Source organism: Halichoerus grypus, chromosome 5 (assembly GCF_964656455.1).
Source record: "Halichoerus grypus chromosome 5, mHalGry1.hap1.1, whole genome shotgun sequence".
NCBI lineage: Eukaryota > Metazoa > Chordata > Mammalia > Carnivora > Phocidae > Halichoerus > Halichoerus grypus.
In genome coordinates, this window is record NC_135716.1 from 97,302,789 (window position 1) to 97,319,399 (window position 16,611).

General features: G+C 38.3%; 1 protein-coding gene across 1 annotated transcript in view; it reads right to left on the bottom strand.

Moving 5' to 3' along the window:
* Positions 1-963: 963 nt before the first annotated feature.
* GNAI3 (G protein subunit alpha i3) overlaps positions 964-16,611 on the bottom strand; it is a 46,376-nt gene continuing 30,728 nt past the window's right edge. Inside the window, exons 4-9 of the mRNA XM_036109866.2 lie at positions 13,646-13,803; positions 11,587-11,715; positions 8,363-8,492; positions 7,797-7,950; positions 2,225-2,438; positions 964-2,134 (exon numbers count right to left, since the gene is read on the bottom strand). Of these exons, the coding sequence (XP_035965759.1) occupies positions 2,248-2,438; positions 7,797-7,950; positions 8,363-8,492; positions 11,587-11,715; positions 13,646-13,803 (762 nt within the window). The 3' untranslated portion in view covers positions 964-2,134; positions 2,225-2,247. The remainder of the gene's footprint in view (positions 2,135-2,224; positions 2,439-7,796; positions 7,951-8,362; positions 8,493-11,586; positions 11,716-13,645; positions 13,804-16,611) is intronic.

The following is a 16,611-nucleotide window of genomic DNA, read 5'->3' on the forward strand; positions in this document are numbered from 1 at the left end:
TGGTATAAAGGCAGAAAAGTGGAGAACTACTATTTTTCATTAACAGAAAAGCTAAAAAATGAACTTAACAGACAGACGTATTCAAATGAAAATACAAAATGCATTTCCAAGTATAATTAACTTACTTAGATTATTTGTTATTTTGGATTATCAACAATACCACCCCATTAGCCCTGACTATAGAAAGACTACAGTTAAAACAATATTCCACCAGTTCTCATTTCCAGATGATCCTATATCACAGAATACAATAAGGAAAAGATATATTCAAAATGAACAAGAACTATCAACTTATGTGGGCATAAGTTAATCACCAATTGAAGCTGATCATTTTCTTTTAGATCCAGTTTTCCCAACCCTAAAAAATAAAAAACTGTTTAGACAGTAACAGTTATACCATCTGCATAGTTATACTTTTCCAAAAAGAGTACGAAAAAAAATTCCAATAAAGGCACTGAACTGCTGTGGCTTGCTTTCTGAACCAGCTTTGATGACCACCAACCTTTTTGTTTTGTTTTAAACTAGTAAAAGGTTACATCAAAAGATGACACAGAATCCAATCCAAAAAGACTGGACCCCAAAGGCGCTGCTCAAACTGCTGATTTGGAATGCTCAAAATGCATTCTCTTCATTTGCCTTCCCCCAAAGGCCCATTCAGTATTTAAGGACATTTGCTGTACATTATACAAAAGGACTGCAGGCTGAGGTGAATAAAGCTCTCCACAAAACCAAAATGTAAACCTGGAAAATGGATTATGACTGCATGTCACTTACACAGATAGGACATAAGACCCTCAGTCAGGCCAAGATTCAACAATACCATTACACCAAAAGACTAGCCCTTCAGGGAACCCTCTACCTAAACCCATTCTCAGACAAAGGCCAAAGCACATTCAGCAGGGACAAAAAGAAACAGAAGAAAATATTTCCAGAAAGGTCTAGTTACAAACAGGAACAAACCTGGACTCTTTACTCACCATTTTAATACTGCTGCCAACTATAACAGATTAAAATCTGTACACACAACATAGTGGAAAAAGTCCCAAAATGCAATAGTTCCGGCAAAAGAAGGTACTGACTAAGGATTACTACAATTAACATTGCTACAATAAAAACAATGGCAAACAGGGATTTGGCACCACATTTACAAAGTAAAAGCATGCATTGTTAATACACTTTAGATGTTACCCAACAGAAAAGGCCATGGAAGATGGAAAACAAGGGGCATCTTTTACAGAACTCCCTATGACTGAGACAAACAAGCAAGAACCAAAGGGGTCAATTTAGATCTGTAGCAGCAAAGTCACTGTTTCTGTTTGGAATTTAGCAATTTGCATTTCTAATCGACAGCTGCCCTGGGTGTGTCTGTATCCAAGAAGCTAACTTTACATACTACATCAGCATTTCCCTAGTAATTTGGTAATCAGCATAAACCAGGTTAACCTTAAACCATAAGCTTAAACAAAAGTTAGAGAGCTAGAATCTTATTACAGAACTCTCCAATGTCATTACCATTTTGAAACCATAATGGTACTTTGAACAGGAGAGTAACATAAATTTCACCCAAAAAAGCTATAATCATAGCCCCAATAACCATGAAGAATTAAGTAATTATGGAAGTATTATGTTCTGACCATACCAAAAGTTAAAAACAAAGAGTTCCTACTAAGAGGAAAATTTTCAAGATGATCTGGCCACATCATGTGCATAGTTAAGATCGTGTTTTAATAAAGATTCTTTTGCAAAGAAATAAAATTTAGTCATGTTATTCTCCTGATGAAAAAAAAAAAAAACTTTAAAAATGAACTACTGGTGGTTTGTTAAGAAGGAAAAAAAGAGTAAGCTACATATTAAAGTTCTGGAATGCAGCACCTCAACTTCACATCGGCCCTAAACGTTTGAGATTATGAAATCCAAGTGATGTCTTGATGATCGAATCATACTTTACAGCTGTTCCAATTCCAATGTCTGACTTTAGCATCTCGTGTCAATTAAGAGTTCCCTAATACAGAAGATTGTGCTAAAGAGTGCTAAGATTCTGCATGCTGCTGCCATTCCCTGGTCCCGTTCATGCTTGGGGCTGCCCAATGAGACAGCAAAAGAAGTCTGGTCTCAACACTCCACACTGTAATAACTAGAAAAAAAGAACATTCTTAATTAGAAAAGTTTACAAGGTCAAGAGATATCACTACAGCACTAGAACTAAATTATCTTGAAGTTTTACCTTTTATTAACATCCAACCCTCTTCAGTAAAGTCCACATTCCTTTAAGTTGTTTTTAATGATGACATCTGTAACAGCATCAAAAACAAACTGCACATTCTTGGTGTCTGTGGCACAGGTGAAGTGGGTATAGATCTCCTTCGTATCTTTTCTTCTGTTCAGATCTTCAAACTGGCACTGAATATAAGCAGCTGCTTCTTCATATGTATTGGAACCTGAAGCAGACACCCAATATTCTCAGTTCGAATCATAAAAGCTGCCTGAATTCAACTAAGTCAGGCCATCACCATTTACTTATGAAGACAGGGAATATAACCCAAAAGAATATAAGACAGATTTATTTCTATAATCATTAAGTTTTTCTATAATCATTAGATTTTTCTTGAGAGCAGACTCTAAGTAAAACAAAATCATCACAGAAAAAGATCTAGGGAAACAAAACTTTCTTTTTCTCCTTTCATTTTGATTTTTCAGCTAAAAAACCTAGAATGTATAAAAGGAAACTAGAGAAGTAGGAAGATGCATTGCTAGAACACAACTGTTTAAAAGGTCAGAGAGCCTGTGCTCCTTGGAGTGATCTTGAAATAAACAATTCAAGAGTTAATCATACTTCTTTTCAAAAGCATATCAATTTTAAGGGGGCTTACTTCAGAGCCTTATAATTAAAGGTAAACAAGTACATGTAAAAGGGAAAGGGCCTGAATTACACACTTTAAAATGTGTTTTTATAAAAATAAATAAAATGTGTTTTTGTGACATATAAATTACATCTCAATAAAGCTATTTTTTTTTTTTTAAGATTTTATTTATTTATTTGACAGACAGAGAGCAAACACAAGTAGGCAGAGCAGCAGGCAGAGGGAGGAGAAGCAGACTCCCCGCAGAGCAGGTAGCCTGACATGGGGCTCGATCCCAGGACCCTGGGATCATAACCTGAGCCGAAGACAGCCGATTAACCGACAGAGCCACCCAGGTGCCCCAAAGCTATTATTTTTTAAAGGTGGGGTGTCTCAAAAGTAAACCTTATTTTCAATATTTGTAATTAACACTCTAAACCACAAGCTTCCTACATCATCTCCTCTACCTGTGAGCCTTCCGAATAGCCCTAGAAATTGACTACAGAACCAGGAAACCTCAACAAAGAAAATGCAAGACTTTATTCCGGTAAACTAGAGGCTGTTTTCACCAAATAACATCTGTGAGATTAAGTGACATTAAGCATGACAACAAATACCAATTAAGTGTTTAAAAAAAGACTAAACAAAGAAAAGCTTAAGAAAGAAAAGAATGTTATTTAAACAGACTACTTAGAGAAATAAAGGAAGATAGCTTGGTAGGTGCTTGAAATAGGTTTTTCGAGATTGGCAGAACTTCTGTAAATTCAAGGAGAGAGAGCACTGAGAATTGTGTCTGGTAGGAACAAATACTGATACCTGGGCAATGAAGACTGTGAGACGACGACTTCTTTTTTTTTAAAAGATTTTATTTATTTATTTGACAGAGACACAGCGAGAGAGGGAACATAAGCAGGGGGAGCGGGAGAGGGAGAAGCAGGCTTCCCGCCGAGCACAAAGCCTAACGCGGGGCTCGATCCCAGGACCCGGGGATCATGACCTGAGCCGAAGGCAGATGCTTAAGGACTGAGCCACCCAGGTGCCCCAGATGTGTGACTTCTTAAAAGAAGAATGAAGTCAATGGCTTAGAAGGTCGTCCCCCACCCCCCCAAAAAAGGATATGACATTGAGAGCTCTTTGCTATGTGGAAGATTCCCAGTGAGAACACTGTCAATCCTTATACCTAAGTAAGCTTTCTCTCCACTTTAAAACCTGGCCACTTTCTATGAACTCATCATTCCCAACCCTGGCCACATTTCCAACTTCCCTGAGAAAACAAAGACCAGAGGGCTTACTACATCTCAACTCTTGAGCCTACCACCTCACTTAGAAGTCACCTATATTCCCACATATTTGTACCTTTGGTCTTAAAGAGGTCTTCCTTCCAGTTTCAAAATTTAATTCCTCTACCAAGATTCTTTTAAGTTGAGGTGAAATTTATGTAACACACAGTAAGACATTTTAATGTGTACAATACAGTGGCATTTAGTATATTCACAATGTTATGCAAACACCACTTCTCTCCAGTTTCCAAATTTTTCACCAACCCAGAAAAACACCCCATTCCCATTAAGTAATCATTCCTCATTCCCCTCATTCTGACCCCTCCCCCCCCGCCTCTCCTGGTTGGTAACCACCAACCAACCTGCTCTCTGTCTCTATGGATTTGCCTATTTGGGGTATATCATATAAAAGCAATCGCACAAATGTGACCTTTTGTGTTTGGCTTCTTTCACTTGGCATAACATTTATGAGGTTCATACAGTAGGAGCATGTGTCAGTACTTCGTTCCTTTTTATGGCTGAATAATATTCCAACGTATGGAATTCCATCTGCTTACAAATCTTGCTCCATCAATTATATCCACTTTTTACAACTTCTCTTTTGCTATAAAATCTTACCACTAAGCTGGTGAACATTCTTAAATCTTTCTTTTCCCTGTAATCCAAGCTGCTCAAGAGTAGGCTACACCTGTCTTGATTTCTCTACTTCCCACTCAGTAACTCACTGCCCTGGCTCTGCTCTCACTGATAATGCCCTCAATAACACTCACGATCTCCTGGACTGCTAATTCCAGAGGCCATTTTTCAATGTGTAGCTTACTTTGTCTGCACACAACATCACTGACCACCCCTCACTTCTAAATTTCTTAGTTTTTTGATACTTTGGCTCTCCTGGTTATTCTCTTTGTATCCAATATAAACCTTTCTTTCTCTCCTGCCAATAGAATCTGGTATTCTCTCTCTCATTCTATCCATGGTCTTTTCTGTCCTCATTCTATAACATCACCCCACGTCATCTCATCCATTTCCATACTGTATTTATACATGATCTCAAATCAATACAGCTAACCCCCTATCTCTCATAAAGCTCCAAGGCCACATATATATCTTCCTTTTAGATACCTCCATCTGGATGTTCCACAGATGCTTCAAAAATCAACATTTCTTTTTCTTTCTTTTTTTCCTTCTTTCTTCCTTTCTTTATTTTAATTAACATATAATGTATTATTTGTTTCAGGGGTACAGGTCTGTGATTCATCAGTCTTACACAATTCACAGCGCTCACCATAGCACATACCCCTCCCCAATGTCCATCACCCAGCCACCCCATCCCTCCCACCCCGCTCCACTCCAGCAACCCTCAGTTTGTTTCCTGAGATTAAGAGTCTCTTATGGTTTGTCTCCCCCTCTGGTTTCGTCTTGCTTCATTTTTCCCTCCCTTCCCCTATGATCCTCCGTCTTCTTTCTCAAATTCCTCATAACAGTGAGATCATATGATAATTGTCTTTCTCTGATTAAAAAATCAACATTTCTAAATATCACTTCAGATCACAACACCAGCAGCCAATCGAGGCAGAACTCTGGTAGTACTCTTCCCACTTCCTCACCCTAGCTATACTCTTTCACTTTATTACAGAAAGCTTTACAGTGTCTGCCCAGCTAACAAGAGTTCTCCTTCCCTGAAAATATCCAACTCCGATCTAAAGGTTATAGTGCTGCAGCCCTGGCATTCATGTTTGTGTCCCTGACCTTGACTGACTGACTGACAAGGCTAAGGATTTTTGCCTGCCTTAACCTTGGCCAGCATCTCTCTCCTAGTAATTTGAACCTGGGGCCAACCAGTATCAGTGTAGCGTGGTCTTTATTTTATTTTTTAAGATTTTTTTGTTAAAGATTTTATTTATTTATTTGACAAAGAGAGACAGCGAAAGAACCGAACACAAGCAGAGGGAGTGGGAGAGGGAGAAGTAGGCTTCCCGCTGAGCAGGGAGCCCAACGTGTGGCTCGATCCCAGGACACCCTGGGATCATGACCTGAGCCGAAGGCAGACGCTTAACCGACTGAGCCACCCAGGTGCCCCGATTTTTTAAGAGTTTATTTCTAAGTAATCTCTACACTCAATGTGGGGCTCAAACTTACAACACTGAGATCAAGAGTCACATGCTCTACTGACTAAGCCAGCCAGGTGCCCCTAACGAGGTCTTTTAAATGCAGGAGAGATACTGTGGCAGGGCCATCTTGTATCACATAAACTGAGTAGCACAGAAAGTTGTTAAGCAGAGAGAGAAGAATAAAGAAGATGCACACATAGAAGAAGAGAAAAGAGACGGGGAAAGAAGTGCTTCTAGGGTCCTTGACAGCTTTCTATTTCCTAGTTCTAAACACATTTGTGTTTTGTTTTGTTTTTTAAGATTTTATTTTTTGACAGAGAGAGAAATAGGGAGAGAGGGAACACAAGCAGGGGGAGTGGGAGAGGGAGAAGCAGGCTTCCCGCGGAGCAGGGAGCCCGATGCGGGGCTCGATCCCAGGACCCTGGGATCATGACCTGAGCCGAAGACAGACGCTTAATGACTAAGCCACCCAGGCGCCCCTATTGTGTATCTTTCTAAAGTACAGTTTCTACTACATCATGTACCCCAATCAAAATCCTTCAATAGCTCCCCACTATCTCAGCATCAGATACAAGGCCCTCCATGAACATCCCTGCCCGTCACTCCAATGACTCCTTCCCACCACATTAAGCTCTGGCAATACCAAATTCCTTCTAGGTTCCAAAACCTATTGTATCATTTTTTTTTACAATCTTTTTTTTTTTTTTTTTTTTAATAAATGTGGGGCCTGAACTCATGACCCTGAGATCAGGAACTGAGCTGAAATCAAGAGTTGGACACTCAGGGGCGCCTGGGTGGCTCAGCTGGTTAAGCGACTGCCTTCGGCTCAGGTCATGATCCTGGAGTCCCGGGATCGAGTCCCGCATCGGGCTCCCTGCTCGGCAGGGAGTCTGCTTCTCCCTCTGACCCTCCTCCCTCTCATGCTCTCTGTCTCTCATTCTCTCTCAAATAAATAAATAAAAAATCTTTAAAAAAAAATAAAAAAGAGTTGGACACTCAACTGACTGAGCCACCCAGGCACCCCTCATGTCATTTTCATATATGCTATCCCTTCCTCCTAAAATGCTTTTAATCCTGTTTGCCTGGTGATTTCTAATTCGTCCTCTCATTATCGCACTCCAAGTGTCATTTCCTCTAGAAAGAAGAGGACACTGAACCCACAGCAGTATCCCCTTCTTCTGTTAGTGAACATTTCCTACTATAATGAAATTCTTTATGTGTGTGTCCCTCTCTTTACAACTACTGTGTCTTAAGTGATCAATGACTGCACCTTATCCTTGTATTTTTTTGAACATACATACACCAAATTTTGATTTTATATTTCTCTATTTTACTCAAAAAATGAGGATAGAAATACAAAATAAACACAGTAAACTCGATTATGTCTGGAATAGCACTTTAGACTTAAGGGGTCTTAATCACATGCTTAATGTTAATACCACTACCAGTGAACACTCTCCATAAGGATATACATGCATCGTTCAAAATAAAAGGCAGGTGTAGGAATGTCACTAAGTGTTGATCTACAATGTGTACCTCAAACAAAATCGTTCATGGTTCCTTACCCGTGTATTCTGGATAACAGATAGTTAATGGACTCCTCTTTATTTTTTCCTCAAAAAGGTCTTTCTTGTTGAGGAAGAGAATGATTGAAGTGTCTGTAAACCATTTGTTGTTACAAATGCTGTCAAACAGTTTCATGCTTTCATGCATTCGGTTCTGAGGGGGAAAAAAGGGGTGTCAATAGTAAAAAAGTAAAAGTGGATAACTATTAATGAAAAAAACAGACCAAGTTTTAGAAGCACTGAATGGCACGCGTGGAAATAAGCTAGACACTGATAACACAAAAGCTAAGTCAGTCCTCATTTTCGTAATTCTTGGAGGTTGGGAGGTGGGAAGAAGACTGGCTAACAAGAGGACTTAATCCTGCTCACATACTCAATGCACTGTCTTATCTCTTAAGAATTAGTAGGGCACAGATCAATATTTTAAAAGTCTAATCTCACAGGGGAAAAAATTAAGGGATCAAGATTTGGTTTAATGAGCAAATGGATACACAAAATCTTCCTAAAAGTTGTTTTCCACTTCCCGGCTGCATTAAACAGGCTTTTTACCAGAAGATCCAACATACCATCTCCTCATCCTCAGCCAGAACAAGGTCATAATCACTGAGGGCCACACAGAAGATAATTGCTGTCACTCCCTCAAAACAGTGAATCCACTTTTTCCGTTCTGATCTTTGGCCACCTACATCAAACATCCTAAGTAAAGGGAAAGAATGCACAAATTCAGCAAGGTCACAAATACAGCTCTCCCTAAACTGAAATGGTTAGGGAACCTCCCACTATTGCGTATTCAAAACCCCATTTATAACATAAAAGACAAACAAGGAGCAAATAAAATGTAATCAAACTAATACTCTGTGGTTAAAAGTAAAAGAGAACAACATGAGAAAAACTCTAGGAATAATCAAAATTCTCATTTTAGATAACTAGTTGCGCCTCCTCTCTATCAAAGCTTCTATCAGGTGTGCCAAAAGTCAGCAGAATAAGCACTGAAATGGATTAAAGGAAGGAGGGGGAAAAAAGACAAGAAAAACAAAGAGCTGAATAATATAAGGTAATAACAAGAATACTAACTAATACTTATTGTTTACCATGGTGCCAGACATGATCCTGAACACCTTCAGTACACTAAACTCATTTGACCCTCACAACACTCCTCTAAGTACTATTATCTCCAGTGCACAGATGAAGAAACTGAGGCACAGGTATGTTAAGTACCTAAAGGCACACTACTAACAAATGGGGACTGGGGTTCTACACCCAGGCACTCTAACTCCAGCACCCAGGCTCTTACCCCTCAAAATGCTTTACCTCTTTAGTTAAAGAGAACAATGAAAAAATAGAAATCTCCAACTTGCATTCTGCTTCCAAAAAGTTTGTTTTCCTTACTTTTTAACTTTCTTTTTTTTTTAATTGAGGTATGGTTGAGATATGTTTTCCTTACTTTAGAGATTAATTATGGGGAAAAAGTAAATTATATTTCAGGGTAGGACTCTAAGAACCCAGTATCTTAAAAACAAAACGTAACCAGTATTTCCCAACTCTATGTCTCATTTGAACCTAATTAATAACAACAAAGCCTTAGCTGTTCACAAACTTTATGTTCCACTCCAGATTAGTTTTAGTTCACCACTCCCTTCTGGGGGTCTTACTTGATATCCTGGCTCAACTGCTGTACTTCTGTCAACAGTGTCCTCATCTACCTCCTACAGTAAGAGGAACACCGGCAGTGCTTTGTCTTTTAGCTGGTACCAGCGTCTGAGGAGGTATGCATACAAATGAGTGAAGATAGATGTCTGATGACTAGGACAAAATTTTAAAAGGTAAACTTTGCCAAGCTGGTTTAGTATGTCAGATCTAAAGTGACTCAAGGTCTATTTCCAAAGAATTTTCCCCTGGAGATTGAGAGAAATAAGACATACTGAGTAATTTCTCAATGTATGTTTGAAAGAGAATAGTCATCTTCTCTCTTTATGACCCAGCCTTTTCTTTTGGTTGATCTAGCAGTTTTTTTTTTCAGCCTTTGGTCATGTCACCTGGAATGATGCAGTCACAGGCTGGCTTTAATACAGGGTCATATTATAGGCTTTAGGAAAGTGAACATCACATATTATCACTATAGACGTCTTTCAAGGGGAGACACACGCTGGAACACCAATAATTTCAGTTTACCCCTCCGTTTTCTTCTACAAAGTCCATAAAACTAGTAGAATACTGTGACGTTCCCAAGGTGGGCTTTTAGCACATATTAACATTTACAATATAATTCACTAACAGATCAACATTTTATAAACATTACCTCATAACTGAGAGGCAAGTAAGCAATTACACAATGCCTTGCATATAGTAGATGCTCAATAAATGTTTGAATAAATGGATAGTGGTTTTGCCTAGAGAGAAGAGGAAAAGGAAGAAGTGATAGTACTTCATAACAAGATATCTACATACCAACAATAAAGTGGGTGCAGCACTTTAACTAGATCTGGCTGTTGATCCTGACATAAGAAGACCAGTAGGATTTACCCAATTAAAGATCAATCTATGACATCAACAAGAATGCTTTCCACACTAAATAAAGTTCACCACATCGAATTATAAATGGATTACTAATCTTATCGTACACAAAAGACATCTCATTCTTATGGTTGCACAGGTGATATAAATCCATATGGCCTTTGCTACTCCAGTTAAATAAATTCATCAGTGCTAAAGATAAGCAGCTCTTCTATTCTACAAATATTCAGCTGAACTGCTATTTTCCTGCACCATGTTTCTGACCTGTTTTGGTTTGTTAAGATTTCAAGACCTCAAGTGGTATCTAGTAATACCTAAACTCTGTATGGATTTCCCAAATCCTGTGAAGCAACTGTTTTCAGAGAAAAGAACACGGAGAAGTTCTGAGCTAGAAGTTACATTTGTGTGCGACAGTGCTGAGAATCACAGATCACATATGAGCGTAATGAGGCAGCTGGAACAAATATATATTGAAGGGGAAAAGTTTACCCCTAATCTCAAAGGTCACAAAAGCAGGAAGTGGGAACCAAAAAGACAGTTCTAATATTTACAAAAGACCATTAACACAGAGACAAGCCGAAGCCTATTTCAGAATGACTAATGCTAATGAGAAAGTCCTTTGTATTCATGTACTAGAATTTTCTCTCTCTATAACAACCACTTTTTATGTCATCATACTTAGCCAAAATACCTTTATTGCTGTATCAATTTTCCATTCTACACTACAGCAAGAACTTAGTTTACATGATACTGTGCACAAATCAGTCCAAGAACCATGACAATATTAGCTCCATTCCATTAAACCTAAATGCGCTTCGGTAAGGATCAACACGGGTGAGTGAAGCATTTCTATTTTATTATCAAAATGGCAGAACAAAGCCACATCACTAAGTATCTATCCTTAGTATTGTTGTTACCCTTCTAAACAACAAACATTCAATACCTGTTTTGACGATTCCAACAAAAAAGCAGCTGAAAAGAATAAAATTAAAAATAAAATAAAATGATAACCGTATGATTACTTTTATTGCTATTTATAATTTAATTCTGAATTTAAATTCCTCCAAATGGACAAAACTATTTGATGCTATTTGGAGAAAGAAGAAAGGCCTGGGCCCCCATTCAGTTAAAACATTCAAATACCAACTGATGAATATGATGGCAGGTTTTTAAACCAAAGATTATTGCCTAGAGAAATTTTGCCCGGATTAAGAGATATGAACTAAAGGAAAGATATTTGTCTTTCACACATGTAACAAAAAGGTTAATGACTTACTTGAAGTATAGGTCTTTGAAGGTGAAATGCGTTTCCACAATGCCTGTGGTCTTCACTCTTGTCCGCAGGACATCTTGCTGAGTTGGAATGTAGTTGGTTTGGGATATTCTATCCAAATCATTTAGGTAACTAAATAAAACACACATTTATTTTTACTTGGTGAAGCCAACCATGTACATAGCAAATCAACAGACTAAACTAGTTCCTTCCCAAAAGATTCTGAACCTGTCACTAAAGTGGCAGAACAAAATCAGAGCTTCAGTATCACAGAAATGATAATGAGAAAAAGTGTGAACCTAGCATAGGACAACTGAAGTAGGTTCTATATACACTACACAAAAGTGGTTTTAATTCTACCAAAATTAAGCTGTGAAGGCCAATTAAAAGCAAACAAATATGGAAATGTTACTCTTATTATAAAAAGATTTCTGGGGCGCCTGCCTGGCTTAGTCAGTAGACCATGTGACTCAATCTTGGGGTTGTGAATTCAAGCCCCATGTTGGATGTAAAGATTATTTAAAAATAAAAAATCTTGAAAAAAAAATCTTGGAGAAAAAAAAAGATTGCTGAAACTTAATGCTAAATACTGAATCAACTGTGTGTTGCATAGTACAAAACCAAACCAAACCAAAAGCCCTCAGACATTTAAAGGTCATTTGTATGTTCCTACATTTGATAGGACATTCGAGAATGGTGTTTGAATTACTAAAATTAAAATAAGAACTATGTTCAATAAGAATGAGTATTTCTTTCTTTCATTCATGAAACAGAAAAGTTGTGTTTTTTTTAATCTAAGTCAAAAACAAATTGTAAATACTTCCAAAGAAATGTAATTTATTCAGTGAAATAATTAAAAGACTGCTTCAAAGCTAAATTAATTTTTTTTAAAGCTAAACTAAATTTTTGGTAATTTCAGGATTCCTAAAGATTTTTTGGCTAGAAAACTGAAGAACAGGTGGCACTATTATAAGTGAATCATTAACAAGCTTCTATAAAAGTACTACCATTAATGTTAAGGAATCAGTCAAGCCTAGATCAAATATTATGGAAAAAAAACCTCTATAAATCAATGTTCTCTGGTGTAGTTAAAGGATTCAGAGCTTAATGAATGTATGATAGAAAAAATAATAACAATATAGCTTTCATGACTATTGGGAGAATTACTGAAACTACCAACATATGCAACTAAAAAATATTTAAAAATGGGCAAGAATCCTGAAATGTTTCTAAAGTTTTCATTTCAAGAATAACTAAGTTTTTCAAATATAATTTAACTCCTTCTTATAACAACTTAAACAAGAATGAAGGATAGGAAAATAGAATATTGGAGAAAATACCTTAATGCTTAGTGTCCCCAATTAGTACAGAGATAGATACAGTTACCAAGAACTCTCCAAGTCCCCAAAAGGCACATTAAAAAGTACATTCTGAATATGTCTTTATAAACAAACATGTTGTAAAAGAAGATAGGATAGCATATAATAGCCTTGCTCAAGTATTAATTACAAATTCTCTCAAACTATGTAACTCTTAAGAGAATTTCCTTGACAAACAGATGCTTTGACTTCCTTCCAAGACTCAACATTCTCTTTCTGTACAAAGTCTACTATCTTGATCTGGCAAAAGATTTATTAGTGGTGACTGGTACCAGAGAAATCCATAGTGCAGCCCGGCCACAGAGTTGGGTGCATAAAAAGGGGTATCACAATTCTAATTTCCCTCACTAGCTGGCAATTAATGCAAAGTCCTTATGCAGAGGGAACTGGAAGAGATCCAGGATCCAGCTGCAAAAGATTTCTCTCCTCTTTCACTTCCTTATTATAAGCTACCATGGAGCTACTTTTCATGGTGCCAATTCTCCCATTTACATTCCAAGAGGCAACGTTCTTCTCCAAGTCATACAAAATGACCAAGGGCTATATAACCCTAAACTGAAACCATCTTCAAAGGAATGCTATAGACTTCTAAGAGCGTCTGTTACTTAAATGTTTTGTTAAGGACAGACCCTAAACTTTCTTAGGGTCACCAAATTATTTTCTGTTATGGAAAAATTACTTACTATGAAGCAGAATCATTGAGCTGATACTCCCTGGATCTGCTGAAGCAAGCTTGCACTCCACCGTCTCGCCATAACCGTTTAATCACTCCTGCTAGTTCTGGAGTCATGACTCCTTCTTCAGCACTGCCCGCCAAAACAAATAATTGCCGGGCATCATCCTGAAGAAAGCAGTTAAGAAAGAGAGACAAATGATTCTCCACTTCTTAAAGACTTGACACAAGAGTCTCTCTAAAACACAAGCACATTATATGTTTCATTATTTTAAGACAAGTATTAGAGAGACCTTTCCAGGCAGGGCAGTCTGAGAGAATTTACAATGAAGTCACTCCCCCTACTCACTCCACTGTAGTTAGAAGTGCAGAGCCGAGCTGAGGAATGATTTCAGTCCCCCTACCACATACCACCATCTCCGAAAAAGACCTCTTCTGACTGGCCTACAAATCTCCACCCTGCTTACTCATGATTTTTTTTTTTTAGATTTTATTTATTTATTTGACACAGAGAGAGAAGGGGGGAGCAGGCAGAGGAAGAGGGAGAAACAGGCTCCCCGCCGAGCAGGGAGCCCAACACGGGCCAATCCCAGGATCCTAGGATCATGACCTGAGCCGAAGGCAGATGCTTAACTGACTGAGTCACCCAAGCGCCCCAGTCATGATTTTTTGACAGAAAAACTGCTCTGTGAGATAGGCATATGTAACACATCCCCATTCTGTTAAAGGAAGTCTACAATAAAAATAGAAATGAAAAACCTGGCATGTAAGAGGTAAAGTCTAAACACGTCAGAGGGAGTAAAATATTAATCGAGTTTAAGGAAAAAGTGTTCTCTTCTTCCCCCTTCAGCTCAGACAGAACAACAGGAAGAAGAGGAGACTGAGTTATTTAAGAAGTCCGGAAGCCTAGTGAGGGAAATAAATCCCTCAGGGAAAAATTCAGTTTCTAGATTCCCCAAAGAATAATAATCCTCTAAATAAGGTGGGGGGCGGTGGGGGGAGACAGTAAGAGGAAAAGAAAGTTACAAAGAGATTTGATCAAAACTCATGAGTCAAGGGATGCCTGGGTGGCTCAGTTGGTTAAGCTTCTGCCTTCAGCTCAGGTCATGATCCCAGGGTCCTGGGGTCGAGTCCTGCTTCGGGCTCCCTGCTCAGTGGGGAGCCTGCTTCTCCCTCTGCCTGCCTGCCGCTCCCCCTGCTCATGCTCTCTCTCTCTGACAAATAAATAAATAAAATATTTAAACAACAACAACAAAAAAAACTCATGAGTCAAAAAGCTTTGTAAGTGGCTACAGTTTTTAAACCTAAAACGTGAGCTGTAAAGAGGACAGAAAAGGGCTACGAGAACTCTGATAATTTTGCTTTAGTCTACCCACCCTTGTCAGATAGTTTAAAAATAAACCCAGGTCTCAAGGAAGGAAAGGAAAAAGGAGAGGAAAAAAGAAAGGAAAAAGGGAAGGGAAGGGAAGGAAGGAAAGGAAAGAAAGGGAAGAAAGAAAGAAAGAACAAACGAACGAACTTGGTGCCTGGCTGGCTCTATCAGTACAGCATGTGATTCCTGATTTTAGGGTTGTGAGTTCGAGCCCCACTTTGGGTGCAGAGATTACTAAAAAAATAAATAAAATCTTTAAAAAACTGAATAGACCCAAGTCGCATGGGATGCTTTCCCCACCTCAAATCTCCTATTTGTCTGCCTCAAGGAGAGTTCCAAATAACTAGTAAAATGCAGATACTAAAAAAATACCTATACTGGGTAAAGAAAAAGTAAAGGGGGAAGAGGAGCAATCAACTGTATCCTAAGTAGTCATTAGGACAATAAACTAGCAAGCAAAAAGCATTTCCGACCACACGTGAAATCACAACCCAAAACTCCTAAGACTTGTGTATTCCCAAAACTCATGCACCCACCTAAGCAAAACAAAACAAAACTAACCATTGTGCACTCCAGGAAATGCTGCCAAACTCGGGGTCTTCAGCCAAGTTAACAGCCCTCCTTTATAAGGTGCTTACCTGCATTCTTTCTAGTAATACTTTATGTCCATCCCTCTCTAAGAAACTGCATCTAACATCTATATTCCCCTCTTCTTTCAGAGATAAACATTTTAAATAAGGGAACAAATGACTGAGGGAAGTTGAAAAATTATACCAACTGGCAAACATACTCAATATTGAGCATGTCCTTCTATGTATATAGTGCTTTATTTAACATATGAAGACATTATAGTCCATTCTGAAATTTGAACTACTCATACAAGCTATTCAAAAGCCTCAATAAGCATTACTTTTTTAATAACACAATTTAATTTTAGAAACTTTAAAACAGAGAGAGAGTTATTGCTACATATTTCTGCTGTCCTGACTTCGTAAACACAGTTTTAAGGGGAAGCACTTTTCCCTTACCACTTAATCTCTTCCACTGACCTACTCTTGCTTCTCCACAATAAGCCCTCTTATAGGCCTTTAAGGAGGCCCCTCTTTACAATGAACTTCATACCTCTACCCTTAAGGAGATATGAAAAAGCAACCTACCCCTCATCATCTCTATTCTTGTCCATTCACTCTCTAATCAACCATAAGAAACCAGACCAGGATAAGTTGAGGAACTAGAAATAGAAACCCTTACATATGGAGGAAAAAAAAGGAAACTTCAAAAAATTACATAGGGCTGTAGATTAGGATGGGTGAATGCTGGAAAGCTAGGTGATTCAGGAGGCCTAAAAGGAATTAAGGAGATGTTGGCTGCATCTGGGGATATAGGAGTGTTAACACCCAAAGATAAATGACACTCATTTGATAAAGGGAAGCAATGAAAGGATGAGGGATGCTATGGTCTGAATGTTTGTGTCCCTCCAAAATTCATATGTTGAAATCTCAATGCCCAATATCATAGTATTTGAAGATGGGGCCTTGGGGAGGTACTACAGTCATGAGGGTGGAGGCCCCATGAATGGGATTAGTGCCCTTATAAAAGGGACT